General features: G+C 50.0%; 1 protein-coding gene across 1 annotated transcript in view; it reads left to right on the top strand.

Moving 5' to 3' along the window:
• The window catches only part of vta1 (vesicle (multivesicular body) trafficking 1), a gene marked incomplete at its 5' end in the record, with an annotated part of 35,017 nt that extends 33,791 nt beyond the window's left edge, over positions 1-1,226 (top strand). The window contains one exon of the mRNA XM_084314083.1: positions 498-1,226. Coding sequence (XP_084170209.1) covers positions 498-643 — 146 coding nt within the window. The 3' untranslated portion in view covers positions 644-1,226. The remainder of the gene's footprint in view (positions 1-497) is intronic.
• Positions 1,227-13,375: the final 12,149 nt, after the last annotated feature.

The following is a 13,375-nucleotide window of genomic DNA, read 5'->3' as shown; positions in this document are numbered from 1 at the left end:
ACAATACAGTACGGCTCAATACACACAATTGTTAAGGGGATGCAGACCAGAGAAAGACTTTCATCTTGTTTACATCAGGGTCCCCCATTTTCAATTCATCATAACATATATGACACACATGACATACAGATAGACAGTACTGCTACATCTATACATTTATGACATACAAGATATACAAATATACGGTACTGTTTAAGAGTACAACGCCTGTCATATAGACCCTGGCGTTGGAAACTCTGATCAATAGACAGAGTTTCTAAGAAGAGAGTATATACATTTGAGAGTATATACATTTGAGGGGGAAGAAACTGTACATTGGAGGAGGTTGGGTGGGTGGGGGGGGGCTGTACATTGGAGGGGGTTGGAGGAGAGAGGAAGAGAGGGGGGAGAGGAGAGGAGGCTGTGGAAGAGAGGGGGAGGAGATGGGAGTTGTACAGAAGTTGTAAGTCAGTAAATGTAACCTGTCATTAACTACCATGCCCCCCCCCCTCCTCCAGGCGATGCCCGTCTGACTCCAGAAGACTTCACGCAAGCCCAGAAGTACTGCAAGTACGCCGGCAGCGCTCTCCAGTACGAGGACGTCACCACCGCCATCCAGAACCTCCAGAAGGCTCTGAGGCTGCTCACCACCGGCAAAGAATGAGCCTCTTTGTCCTCCACTGTGTCTCTCTCTCTCTTTCTCTTTCTCTCTCTCCTCTCTCTCTCTCCCTCTCCCTCTCCCCTCCAGCCCCTGTTCCTCTCTTTCCCTCTCAATCTTTCCATCTCTCTCTCTCTCTCTCTCTCGCTCTCACACACACACACACTCCCCCACATCTATCTATCACAGATCTGGCCTCACAAGAGGAATTAAGGACAGGATTGAGAGGCTCACACACACAGGCACGCGCGCACGCACACACACACACACACACACACACACACACACACACACACACACACTGTTTACAGATGTATCCTCGCTCTCTCAGAGTAGCTGCTGCCTATTCTCTCTAACTGCAGTGAAGGAAGCGATGAGAATCACTGACATGACGTCCACAACAAGGGTGTCTGTGTCTCCTGCTGTCTGTCTCTCTGTCTCCTGCTGTCTGTCTCTGTCTCCTGCTGTCTGTCTCTGTCTCCTGCTGTCTGTCTCTCTGTCTCCTGCTGTCTGTCTCTCTGTCTCCTGCTGTCTGTCTCTCTGTCTCCTACTGTCTGTCTCTCTGTCTCCTACTGTCTGTCTCTCTGTCTCCTACTGTCTGTCTCTCTGTCTCCTACTGTCTGTCTCTCTGTCTCCTACTGTCTGTCTCTCTGTCTCCTACTGTCTGTCTCTCTGTCTCCTGCTGTCTGTCTCTCTGTCTCCTACTGTCTGTCTCTCTGTCTCCTACTGTCTGTCTCTCTGTCTCCTACTGTCTGTCTCTCTGTCTCCTACTGTCTGTCTCTCTGTCTCCTGCTGTCTGTCTCTCTGGCTCCTGCTGTCTGTCTCTCTGTCTCCTACTGTCTGTCTCTCTGTCTCCTGCTGTCTGTCTCTCTGTCTCCTACTGTCTGTCTCTCTGTCTCCTACTGTCTGTCTCTCTGTCTCCTACTGTCTGTCTCTCTGTCTCCTACTGTCTGTCTCTCTGTCTCCTACTGTCTGTCTCTCTGTCTCCTGCTGTCTGTCTCTCTGTCTCCTGCTGTCTGTCTCTCTGTCTCCTACTGTCTGTCTCTCTGTCTCTCTGTCTCCTTCTCTCTGTCTCCTGCTGTCTGTCTCTCTGTCTCCTACTGTCTGTCTCTCTGTCTCCTGCTGTCTGTCTCTCTGTCTCCTACTGTCTGTCTCTCTGTCTCCTGCTGTCTGTCTCTCTGTCTCCTACTGTCTGTCTCTGTCTCCTGCTGTCTGTCTCTCTGTCTCCTTCTCTCTGTATCCTGCTGTCTGTCTCTCTGTCTCCTGCTGTCTGTCTCTCTGTCTCCTGCTGTCTGTCTCTCTGTCTCCTACTGTCTGTCTCTCTGTCTCCTACTGTCTGTCTCTCTGTCTCCTACTGTCTGTCTCTCTGTCTCCTACTGTCTGTCTCTCTGTCTCCTACTGTCTGTCTCTCTGTCTCCTGCTGTCTGTCTCTCTGTCTCCTGCTGTCTGTCTCTCTGTCTCCTGCTGTCTGTCTCTCTGTCTCCTTCTCTCTGTCTCCTGCTGTCTGTCTCTCTGTCTCCTACTGTCTGTCTCTATGTCTCCTGCTGTCTGTCTCTCTGTCTCCTTCTCTCTGTATCCTGCTGTCTGTCTCTCTGTCTCCTACTGTCTGTCTCTCTGTCTCCTGCTGTCTGTCTCTCTGTCTCCTGCTGTCTGTCTCTCTGTCTCCTTCTCTCTGTCTCCTGCTGTCTGTCTCTCTGTCTCCTGCTGTCTGTCTCTCTGTCTCCTGCTGTCTGTCTCTCTGTCTCCTACTGTCTGTCTCTCTGTCTCCTACTGTCTGTCTCTCTGTCTCCTACTGTCTGTCTCTCTGTCTCCTACTGTCTGTCTCTCTGTCTCCTGCTGTCTGTCTCTCTGTCTCCTTCTCTCTGTCTCTCTGTCTCCTGCTGTCTGTCTCTCTGTCTCCTACTGTCTGTCTCTCTGTCTCCTACTGTCTGTCTCTGTCTCCTACTGTCTGTCTCTCTGTCTCCTGCTGTCTGTCTCTCTGTATCCTACTGTCTGTCTCTCTGTCTCCTACTGTCTGTCTCTCTGTCTCCTACTGTCTGTCTCTCTGTCTCCTACTGTCTGTCTCTCTGTCTCCTACTGTCTGTCTCTCTGTCTCCTGCTGTCTGTCTCTCTGTCTCCTGCTGTCTGTCTCTCTGTCTCCTACTGTCTCTCTGTCTCCTACTGTCTGTCTCTCTGTCTCCTACTGTCTCTCTGTCTCCTGCTATCTGTCTCTCTGTCTCCTGCTGTCTGTCTCTCTGTCTCCTACTGTCTGTCTCTCTGTATCTTGCTGTCTGTCTCTCTGTCTCCTACTGTCTCTCTCTCTGTCTCCTACTGTCTGTCTCTCTGTCTCCTGCTGTCTGTCTCTGTCTCCTACTGTCTGTCTCTCTGTCTCCTACTGTCTGTCTCTCTGTCTCCTACTGTCTGTCTCTCTGTCTCCTGCTGTCTGTCTCTCTGTCTCCTACTGTCTGTCTCTCTGTCTCCTACTGTCTGTCTCTCTGTCTCCTGCTGTCTGTCTCTCTGTCTCCTGCTGCCTGTCTCTGTCTCCTACTGTCTGTCTCTCTGTCTCCTGCTGTCTGTCTCTCTGTCTCCTACTGTCTCTCTCTCTGTCTCCTACTGTCTGTCTCTCTGTCTCCTACTGTCTGTCTCTCTGTCTCCTACTGTCTGACTCTCTGTCTCCTACTGTCTGACTCTCTGTCTCCTACTGTCTGTCTCTCTGTCTCCTGCTGTCTGTCTCTCTGTCTCCTACTGTCTGACTCTCTGTCTCCTACTGTCTGTCTCTCTGTCTCCTGCTGTCTGTCTCTCTGTCTCCTACTGTCTGTCTCTCTGTCTCCTACTGTCTGACTCTCTGTCTCCTACTGTCTGTCTCTCTGTCTCCTACTGTCTGACTGGTTGTCCAGACATACAGCAGTTAGGCATTTACCATGGATAGCTGTTAATATATCAATATTTACATAATACATAATCGACGCCTTCCTGGTTATTGTTTATCATTGTAAAGTGTTGACCCCTTCACTGCCACACGACAGCCGGTTAACCCTTTCACTGTGACAATACAGAAGGTTAGCCCTTTACTATCACACAACCGACGGCGATCATCATTTGTTGTGTGATAGTTAAGGGCTAGCCTTCTGTATTGTCACAGTGAAAGGGTTAACCGGCTGTTGTGTGGCAGTGAAGGGGTTAACCGTCCACGGGGACAGACGGCAGGATGTCAGGGATGTGTGTGTGCTGGGTTAGGGTTAGGGTAGCTCCACACAGACGGGGGACAGGCCACTAACTCCACGACGCAGGTTCAGCTGCCTGCACCCTTTCAGGAAACGGGGTATTTATTGGAAGGAATACCTACACTACACATATCGCTTAAGCGTTAGCATTTAGCATTAGCATTTGTAGCGTTCTTCATTAAGAACAGCTGGTAGTGCTGCTCAGTCGCATGTAGCTAGTTAGCTCAGCAGCAACATGACTGCTGGAGGTCAATAATAGAAAAGTGAGTTCAATAAAAAAAAAACTGGTCGGAGAACAGCCCTCGCTGAGAGTCTCTGGCTACCCCGACCCCCAAGCCTGTACATAAAAACTGATCCGAGAACAAGCCTGTACATGTTGTTAAATACAAGCTAGCTGCTAATTTTTTACTGTGTCATAGCTGTGGATGAGGAGTCGCCACTTTCTCTGTGTGTACAGACAGAGCTCTGGTTAAACACAGTTTGGCGGCCATGTTGTCATGGTTACGTCTCTTCCTACTGTAGGTACAAAGAATGGGCTGCAACATGGCGACCTTAGTTAAAAAATTTAAAATAAAAAAGTTTCCGAACTGTGTTTATCACTGGCTCCTCTGTGTGTCAGAATCTCTATCTGCTGTCTTTTAGGGGTCGCAAAGGGTCAAGACACCTTCTGGTAACTTTACAGAAAACGTTCTGGGACATTTTCCATGGGAAGTTAAGCTCTGGGATATTTTGGGAAATGTTTGCCCAATTTCTAATTGTGAAGTCGGAACCTAATTGTCTGCATCTCCTCCGGGGGGGCGAAATATGAATTTTAAAGGTGTTTGAAATCTCTGCCAAAAGGCTGTGCTCGTGCAGTGAGTGGTTGCCATGGTAATCAAGGACTCTGTGGTCTTAAGTGGGGAAGAGACGCATCGAGTTGTTTCTCCAGACGGACTTGGCAGCATCATATTTAAGGGGAATAATTCATCTCAAGGATTTAACCCTTTCACTGCCACCCTTTACTATCACACAACCGACGGCGATGCTCCATCATTAGCATCATTAGCAGAGCTATCATGATATCATGTATCACGTATCATGATGGAGTCGATTCATTCAAGTTCAACTCCTAACTCAATTGTTGATTTTTTTCAGTTATGTCTGCTTAGCATACGGTAAAGGGTTTATATTTCTATGTGCAAGTGCCGTGGAAATTAAGCCCCATATTCCCTTGTATTCCTATTAATTCCCACATATTCCTGCTAATTCCCATGGAAAGTTTCCACCTTTGAATATCCCTGAGTTGTTTGTGTTATTTAACCCCGCGTGGCCTCGACGGGACACGATGGATCTGCACTGTGGCTCTGGCTGTAAAGGTTCTCTGTCTCTCAACGTGTCCGGAAAGTGATTTGAGGCTTATTTGATTAAAGGATTTCAAATGATTGATTTGATTATTATTGTTTCGAGTGTTGTTTTATTTGTCACATATACGGTACATTACAGTGAAATGCTTGGTTCTGTATGAGCCTCCTGAGACTGTGCTTCGTACAGTAAAAAAGTAAAATAATAAAGACCACTATACAAAATATACAATATACAAAACAAAACATTTACAAAATGCTAAAATTAGGTAGAAGAGGTAGTGCAAATCATTTTAGGCATAAATAGATAAAAGATGGTGTAATGTTTAAAGTGAATGTTAACCCTTTCACTGCCACACGACAGCCGGTTAACCCTTTCACTGTGACAATACAGAAGGTTAGCCCTTTACTATCACACAACCGACGGCGTTGCTCCATCATTAGCATCATTAGCTCCGTGGATGCATCGCCGTCGGTTGTGTGATAGTAAAGGGTTAACCTTCTGTCGTGTGGCAGTGACAGGGTTAAACATTCACATTTAACCCTTTCACTGCCACACGACAGAATAGTGCGGTGGCTTAGCACCATACGGTTGAACCGATACGGTACCGGTACCTGTGAATCGATACCGGTACCCACTTCACAAGACCTGCGAAAATATCAGAATGTTTCATAAAAATTCCCGCCATGGCCATACTCTCAGTGCACGTCTCATGACAGCTGTCGGTGGCTATACCGGTCATCAACACCGTAATGACCAAACGACCAGGATATTCTTCATAGCATTAACACATTTATTGACCCAGAAAATGTGTAGTTTGACATAGGGGTGGACGGTATAAACGGTATGAATTTGCGCTACGGTATGGATTTTGACTATACCTTGTAACCGGTAGAGCAGCTCTAAAATAGCAATGACGTCATGTAACCACAGCCAGGGCGCGACTATTTCACTCGTATTTGCCCCTAAAAATAGATAGAATTAGTCATAATAGATGTGCAAACTGGAAAAAGTAATTTAGGAGCACAGAGGCTTCATGCACTGGGCGTGTCGACGTGCAATTGTCATTTCATAATACACAGAAGCAAACTAGCTCTTCCACCCTGCGTGTGAAGGCTGTGTGACAACTTCTCTCGCAAGTCGCTCAGTTTCTATGTGTAATGTAAACTGCGATGAGTCCAATGGTCTAACATGCTTTGCATCCTTGCCATTCTGGAATGCCCACGTCGCGCTAAAACCTTATGTAATGTTAACTGTCGATGTACTAGCCTCAGCAAGCTAACGTTAGCTGGCTCCACTATAGCAGCCTGTAGATGTACTAGCCTCAGCAAGCTAACGTTAGCTCCACTCTAGCAGCCTCCTCCCTCCCTCTCTCTCTCTCTGCTAACAATCCTGATTTGATTCTTGAACCTATTTAATTAAAAAGGAAGATATTGATGGACATTAGCTATAGTATATCTCAGCAGCTGTAACAGAATAACAGTGTTTTACCCCTTCAGAAGCATTTATATAGACATTTTGAGATAAGTTAATATACCGTGATATATACCGTTACTGTAACTGAGGGGTTACAATACCCTGACTGTATTAAAGATTGTGATATATTAAACCACTACTAGTTATGTACTTTAATTACTGGCCATACAGTACATGAATATATATGGTGAACACCCACACAAGAATACGGCATTGACACATAAAGTTCTATTGGAGGGTTATTTATTATTATTAAGCAACGTTAGGTTACAGATTGAGAATTAGGCTTGCGCTTGTATGGCGAAGAACATACGTAAAGTCAGTCAAGAGCATAAGTCAATGAGAATAGTATGAATACTATGATGGGTCTAAGCTGACGCCACCTGTGGTATAGCAATTATATGGGCCACACCGGTACCAGCTGGAGACACTGGGGGGTTCCCTCCGGGTGTAAGGCCGGTAGGGGTAGAGGAATGTTCGGGTACAAAGTCTGGGTCAACGAAGAATAACGAGGCTCCAGATACAGGAGCCGGTGCATGTACTCCCTTGATCAGCAGACAAAGCAACAGTTGTAATCCAGTATGCTCGACAGCATTGACGACAGCCAGCCAGCCCCTTCCAAGAGGCGGGCCCGAGTGATGATCCTCACGGGGGTAAATCCCAAACGACAGTGGGATCAACGGTTCTCTTCTCCAGTGGTCATGGTCCCAAAGCAAAATAATCCAACCAGAAATGGTTCTGCAATCGCCGGTGTAGATTCTCCGGTGTACATATCCAACGGTTCTCGCCTAGGACTCCTCGGGTGTGGGCGCGGATTTAGGCCGCACAGCCTGGATAAGTGCACTAGCTAAATACACGACGAACCGGTGGTAATGCTGGTCACTGAAGAACTGTAGCCGCACGATACACTATAAATAATCGACTATTACTTCACATTAGATTAAGTCGAACTCAACGTTACTGCGTTAAACTCTGACACTTTAGCATTCTATTCGCACGCGGTTCTCAATGCTCTATTTAGATGCAAGGTTGCTCACTTCACTGCACGTTGACTCGTGGTGAAGGCATTAAGGTTTTGGTAAGACTACTGCTGTTTACACCTGCGCCATATTTATACGTAAGGTGAATATCTAGTGCCAACCTCAGTTCTCGTCTCGTATTACTGCGCAGACTCTGGGCATGTAACGACATGCCCGGAGTTGCCTTTGAACTTGCCGTTGGGGGCTTGGTCGTTGGCGCCTGGGGTCGCTGTCCAATAGGAGAGCGAATATTACTCTGGTTTGTACACAGGTAAAGGGATATTCCGTGTATATATACAAATAATATACAGGGTATATCAAACGATACATATATATATTCAGTTTAATCTGGCCCTTTGCAACAGCCGCCTCCTAATTAGTCCGCACCTAATTAGTTAAGGGAGACAGATTAATAGTCTAGTCAACTGCTCAATGTCTGTTGTGGGGAGTAGGGCAATCTACAAAGTCAGTGGGTCATGATCGTCATCAGGGGAGTCGGGGAGCCTCGGCAACTCTATCAGCCTCGCCACGGGTCGGGTGTAGGTCCGCCCCTGGACAATAACTTCTGCCGCTCTGACCTTTCCGTCGGCACCAGTGATCACTTTGCTTACGCGGCCGGCCACGCAGCTCGGGGTAGTGACTGGTCTATGATCATAACGACTGTCCACTTTTAAGTTGTCCCTGTCCTTGACCCGCTTCTGACGGGCTGGAAGGGATGGTAGGGAGCTTCGGAGGAAGCGGGCCTGAGACTGGTTGATCTGTGCTTGGCTGTGTCTCCACATCCTCCGTCTGTTCCTCTTGTTTGGTCTGTACCCCATCTGAGGAGGGGCCGGTTCCGGCCGCCCCATCAAGAAGTCGCTTGGGGTGCTGGGTTCGAGGTCAGCTACGTCGCTTGGAGCGCAGCTGAGGGGGGTGGAGTTCGGAACTCCCTCTTCTTGGGCCCACGGTTCTCTCACAGGCCTCTCGTCTAATGTCAATAGCCTCTCAACGGGCTGTACGAGAGGGTGGCCGTTGTCGCTCACCTTTGTGTGCAGGCAGCGTGTAGACGTGGGTTGACTGTCAAGTCCGTAGAGGGGGCCCTGGAGCGTCCACCCCAGTCGGGTCTGAACCGCGACTGGGCATCCTTTGGGTCCGATGTGGGCCGCCTCAATTGGGAGAATGAGGTCCGCGTGGTCGGAGCCTATGAGCAGGGTCGGTGTGGCGCCGTCGATGAGCGGTATAGGTAGTTGACGTAGGTGCACGTACTTCGCCATCAGCTGTGGGATGGGGTAGGTGTACTGTGACAGGCCTATGTCGTGGCTGGTGAAGACGTTGGTGATGCTATACTGCTTCTCGGGCTGCTCGACCGCTGCTATCGTGAAAGAGACATTTTCACTCTTTATGGTCTTCCGGTCTCTTCTAATGGTACGGATTGTCATTGTTTCTTTGGCACCCCGCAGGCCCAACTGGGCTGCGGCGGAAGCGAGGAGGAGAGTCTTTTCAGACCCATCGTCGAGGACGGCGTAAGTGTCCAGGACCTTGTCCTCGTAACTCAGGAGCACTCTGACCACTTTGATGAGCACTCGGGGGCTCTCGCTATGCTGGTCTATGTGGAGCACTCCTGTTGGTGGGTTGCCTTGGATCTTCTGTAGTGGTGCCGACTCGCGGTAGTCCGAGTAGCACCTTGACTCCCAGTGTCTGCTGTAGCAGTCAGGACACCAGGGGGCGGTCCTATGGATCTTCGGTAGTGGTGCCACCGCCTCGGCCTGATACATCACCGTGACGGGCCCACTTTGGTTTCCTGGCGGACGTTTGTTGCTGTCGTGCAGGACCTCCAGGTGGGCGCCGTCGCACCTGCTGCATTTCTTCTTTAAACGGCACTCAGCTGCCATATGGCTGCGCGCGCAGCGGAAGCAGCGGCGGTTGGCTTTGATCCACTGACTCACCTCGTCAGCGGTCAGCTTCTTGAAAGTGTCACATTGAGACAGCCTATGTTCCTCTTCACAGTACTGGCATACAATCTTCCACTCCCCCTTGGTCGGGGGGGTGCTGTGGTTCTTGTGCTGCGGCACTGACTCGGCCTGGTGCATAACGGTCACGGACCGGCGGTTCTTGTTGGACCTCCGAGATCCATCTCTAGGGCTAGAGTCACTCCACACGAATGTGTCCAGTCGTAGACTGCTGACTTCCCTGGCGAGGAAATCAGCTAGGTCTAGGAGGGATGCTTCTGGGCCGTTGGGGTCGGGTGGTCTCTCTGCCGCCGAAAACGCTCTTGGCGGGCTGGAGGGAGCTTCTCCAGTATTCGCTCCACATTAGAGTTTGCATATAGTTCATGTCTCCCCTTCTCCTTTTGGGACCCCAGCATCACCACGAGGGATTGTACCTTGATAGAGAGGTCATCCAGTGCTCTATTGTCTCTGGCTGGGGGGAGGCGGTCGATATCTCTTATTTCTTGTATCACGTAGTCCCATATGCGTCCATAACGCTGGTCGAGGGCCACTAGAGCCGCGGAGTATGGGGTGCTTGAGTTGGAATATGCCAGCGCTATATTATGCGCTCTGGGCACCTTGAGATGCTTGAGGAGGATGGCATATTTGTACGACTCGTCGGGGACATCGGACATCATAGTCTCCAAGCACATCCGTAATTCCGTGTACTGTGCTCTGTCCTCGCGCGTAAAGTCTGGGAACGTCGGTGTGCCAAGGTACGATGCCATGGATGGCTGGCACATTGGTGAGCGTAGGGGAAGAGGCCTCCTGGGCGAGTCTCCCCGTACGTGTTGTCGTGGGTTGGTACTCGGTGGGTACCAGAGGCCGGGTACCCAGGTGCTGTTCCTCGGTGCTGACTGTACGTCAAACTCACCCGTGAGTTGGGTCGGGGGTTTGTAGTGCAGTGACTCGGGGCTGACGTCGGGGCTGTACTGGGCCTCCTGGTCCAGAGTACGTTGCTGCTGGGGGGCTTGACATTCCTCCTCTTCCTCTTCTAGGTCCTGGAGTCTTCTAGTCAGTCTCTCGGCGACGTAGGCCGGTTCTTCCCGGTGGCTGGGTCTCGTATGGACCGGTCGGGGAGGGGGGTCGGAGACGTAGACAGGATCCTCCTGTTGGCCGGGTCCCGGGTCACTTCGTCCGGTAGGGGAGTCGGAGACGTAGACAGGATCCTCCTGTTGGCCGGGTCCCGGGTCGCTTCGTCAGGTAGGGGAAGGTGCCCTAGACCCTTGTCGTGATGATCTCCGGGAGCTCCGTGCGGAGAGAGGGGGTGTCGCCCTGGCAATCAATTGTTCTATCATCTGCGCCTGCAGCCGGTCGCGCTCTGCTTCGCGCTGGGCATTGGCGGCGTCGCGCTGTGCATTGGCGCGGTCTCTTTCAATGTTCTCTTCCGTCTGAAGGCGTCTCTCCTCCAGTCTTATGCGGTCGTCTTCACTCCTTTGTTGCGCCTGGAAGCGCTCTCGCTCGGTTGCAGAGTGTTCGCGTTCACTAAGGGCTTGCGCTTGGAGTTGCGCGTGAAGGCGCTCTCGTTCCGCTGCAGATTGTTCGCGCTTGCTTGCTTGTTGCGCCTGGAGGCGCTCTCGTTGTTCGCGCTCGCTCGTCTGTTGAGCCTGAAGGCGCTCTCTTTCCATGGCAGAGTGTTCGCGCTCACTAAGGGCTTGCGCTTGGAGTTGCGCGTGAAGGCGCTCTCGTTCCGCTGCAGATTGTTCGCGCTCGCTTGCTTGTTGCGCGTGGAGGCGCTCTCTTTCCGTTGCGGAGTGTTCGCGCTCACTAAGCGTCTTTGCTTGAAGCCGGTCGTGTTTCACCCTGAAGTCGGTCTCTTTCGGTGGAGGCTGTCAGTGTGGCGATCAAGGCTTGCGCCAGTATCTTGTCCGCCTTGCTGGGGGATGACACTGACGGAGGTGATCGGGTTCTGACAGGGCTTGTTGGAGATCTGTTCTCCTGGCGCGCTCCGAGGTCCATCTCCTGGGCGCGCTTCTCTTCTGGTCGTGTGTTGGGTTCTGTCCCTGGAGCGCTTTCTTTATCCTGGAGCTCTCCGGGGACTATCCCGTGGACGTTGTCTGGAGGTATAGTCATGTCATGTCCCACCTGGTCCCCCCCGTGAGCTTGGTCAGTTTCGTGAGAGCCCACTGGGGTCTCTACTGGCAGGGTCGCCTGGTCGATAGGATTTGACATGCTTTGACTATCCGCTTTATCCGTATTTAACGTCTGTTTAGATAAGCTCGGTAGTAGAACGACAGCGTATTCCTCCAGATAGGGAGGTGGCTGACGTTTGCGCTGCAGGCGTTCTAGCTTGGGAGAGCCGCTTGGGGAGTGTTCACCGCTGGCCATGGTTAATATTAATATTATATTAAATATTACACTGATACCCTCCGGCTCGAAGGACCAATTGTAACTGAGGGGTTACAATACCCTGACTGTATTAAAGATTGTGATATATTAAACCACTACTAGTTATGTACTTTAATTACTGGCCATACAGTACATGAATATATATGGTGAACACCCACACAAGAATACGGCATTGACACATAAAGTTCTATTGGAGGGTTATTTATTGTTATTAAGCGACGTTAGGTTACAGATTGCGAATTAGGCTCGCGCTTGTATGGCGAAGAACATACGTAAAGTCAGTCAAGAGCATAAGTCAATGAGAATAGTATGAATACTATGATGGGTCTAAGCTGACGCCACCTGTGGTATAGCAATTATATGGGCCACACCGGTACCAGCTGGAGACACTGGGGGGTTCCCTCCGGGTGTAAGGCCGGTAGGGGTAGAGGAATGTTCGGGTACAAAGTCTGGGTCAACGAGGAATAACGAGGCTCCAGATACAGGAGCCGGTGCATGTACTCCCTTGATCAGCAGACAAAGCAACAGTTGTAATCCAGTATGCTCGACAGCATTGACGACAGCCAGCCAGCCCCTTCCAAGAGGCGGGCCCGAGTGATGATCCTCACGGGGGTAAATCCCAAACGACAGTGGGATCAACGGTTCTCTTCTCCAGTGGTCACGGTCCCAAAGCAATATAATCCAACCAGAAATGGTTCTGCAATCGCCGGTGTAGATTCTCCAGTGTACATATCCAACGGTTCTCGCCTAGGACTCCTCGGGTGTGGGCACGGATTTAGGCTGCACAGCCTGGATAAGTGCACTAGCTAAATACACGACGAACCGGTGGTAATGCTGGTCACTGAAGAACTGTAGCCGCACGATACACTATAAATTATCGACTATTACTTCACATTAGATTAAGTCGAACTCAACGCTACTGCGTTAAACTCTGACACTTTAGCATTCTATTCGCACGCGGTTCTCAATGCTCTATTTAGATGCAAGGTTGCTCACTTCACTGCACGTTGACTCGTGGTGAAGGCATTAAGGTTTTGGTAAGACTACTGCTGTTTACACCTGCGCCATATTTATACGTAAGGTGAATATCTAGTGCCAACCTCAGTTCTCGTCTCGTATTACTGCGCAGACTCTGGGCATGTAACGACATGCCCGGAGTTGCCTTTGAACTTGCCGTTGGGGGCTTGGTCGTTGGCGCCTGGGGTCGCTGTCCAATAGGAGAGCGAATATTACTCTGGTTTGTACACAGGTAAAGGGATATTCCGTGTATATATACAAATAATATACAGGGTATATCAAACGATACATATATATATTCAGTTTAATCTGGCCCTTTGCAACAGCCGCCTCCTAATTAGTCCGCACCTAATTAGTTAAGGGAGA

Source organism: Notolepis coatsorum (assembly GCF_963971535.1).
Source record: "Notolepis coatsorum genome assembly, chromosome: 5".
Lineage (NCBI taxonomy): Eukaryota > Metazoa > Chordata > Actinopteri > Aulopiformes > Paralepididae > Notolepis > Notolepis coatsorum.
The sequence above is the reverse complement of the archived record's forward strand: the minus strand, read 5'-3'. Positions and strand labels throughout refer to the sequence as shown.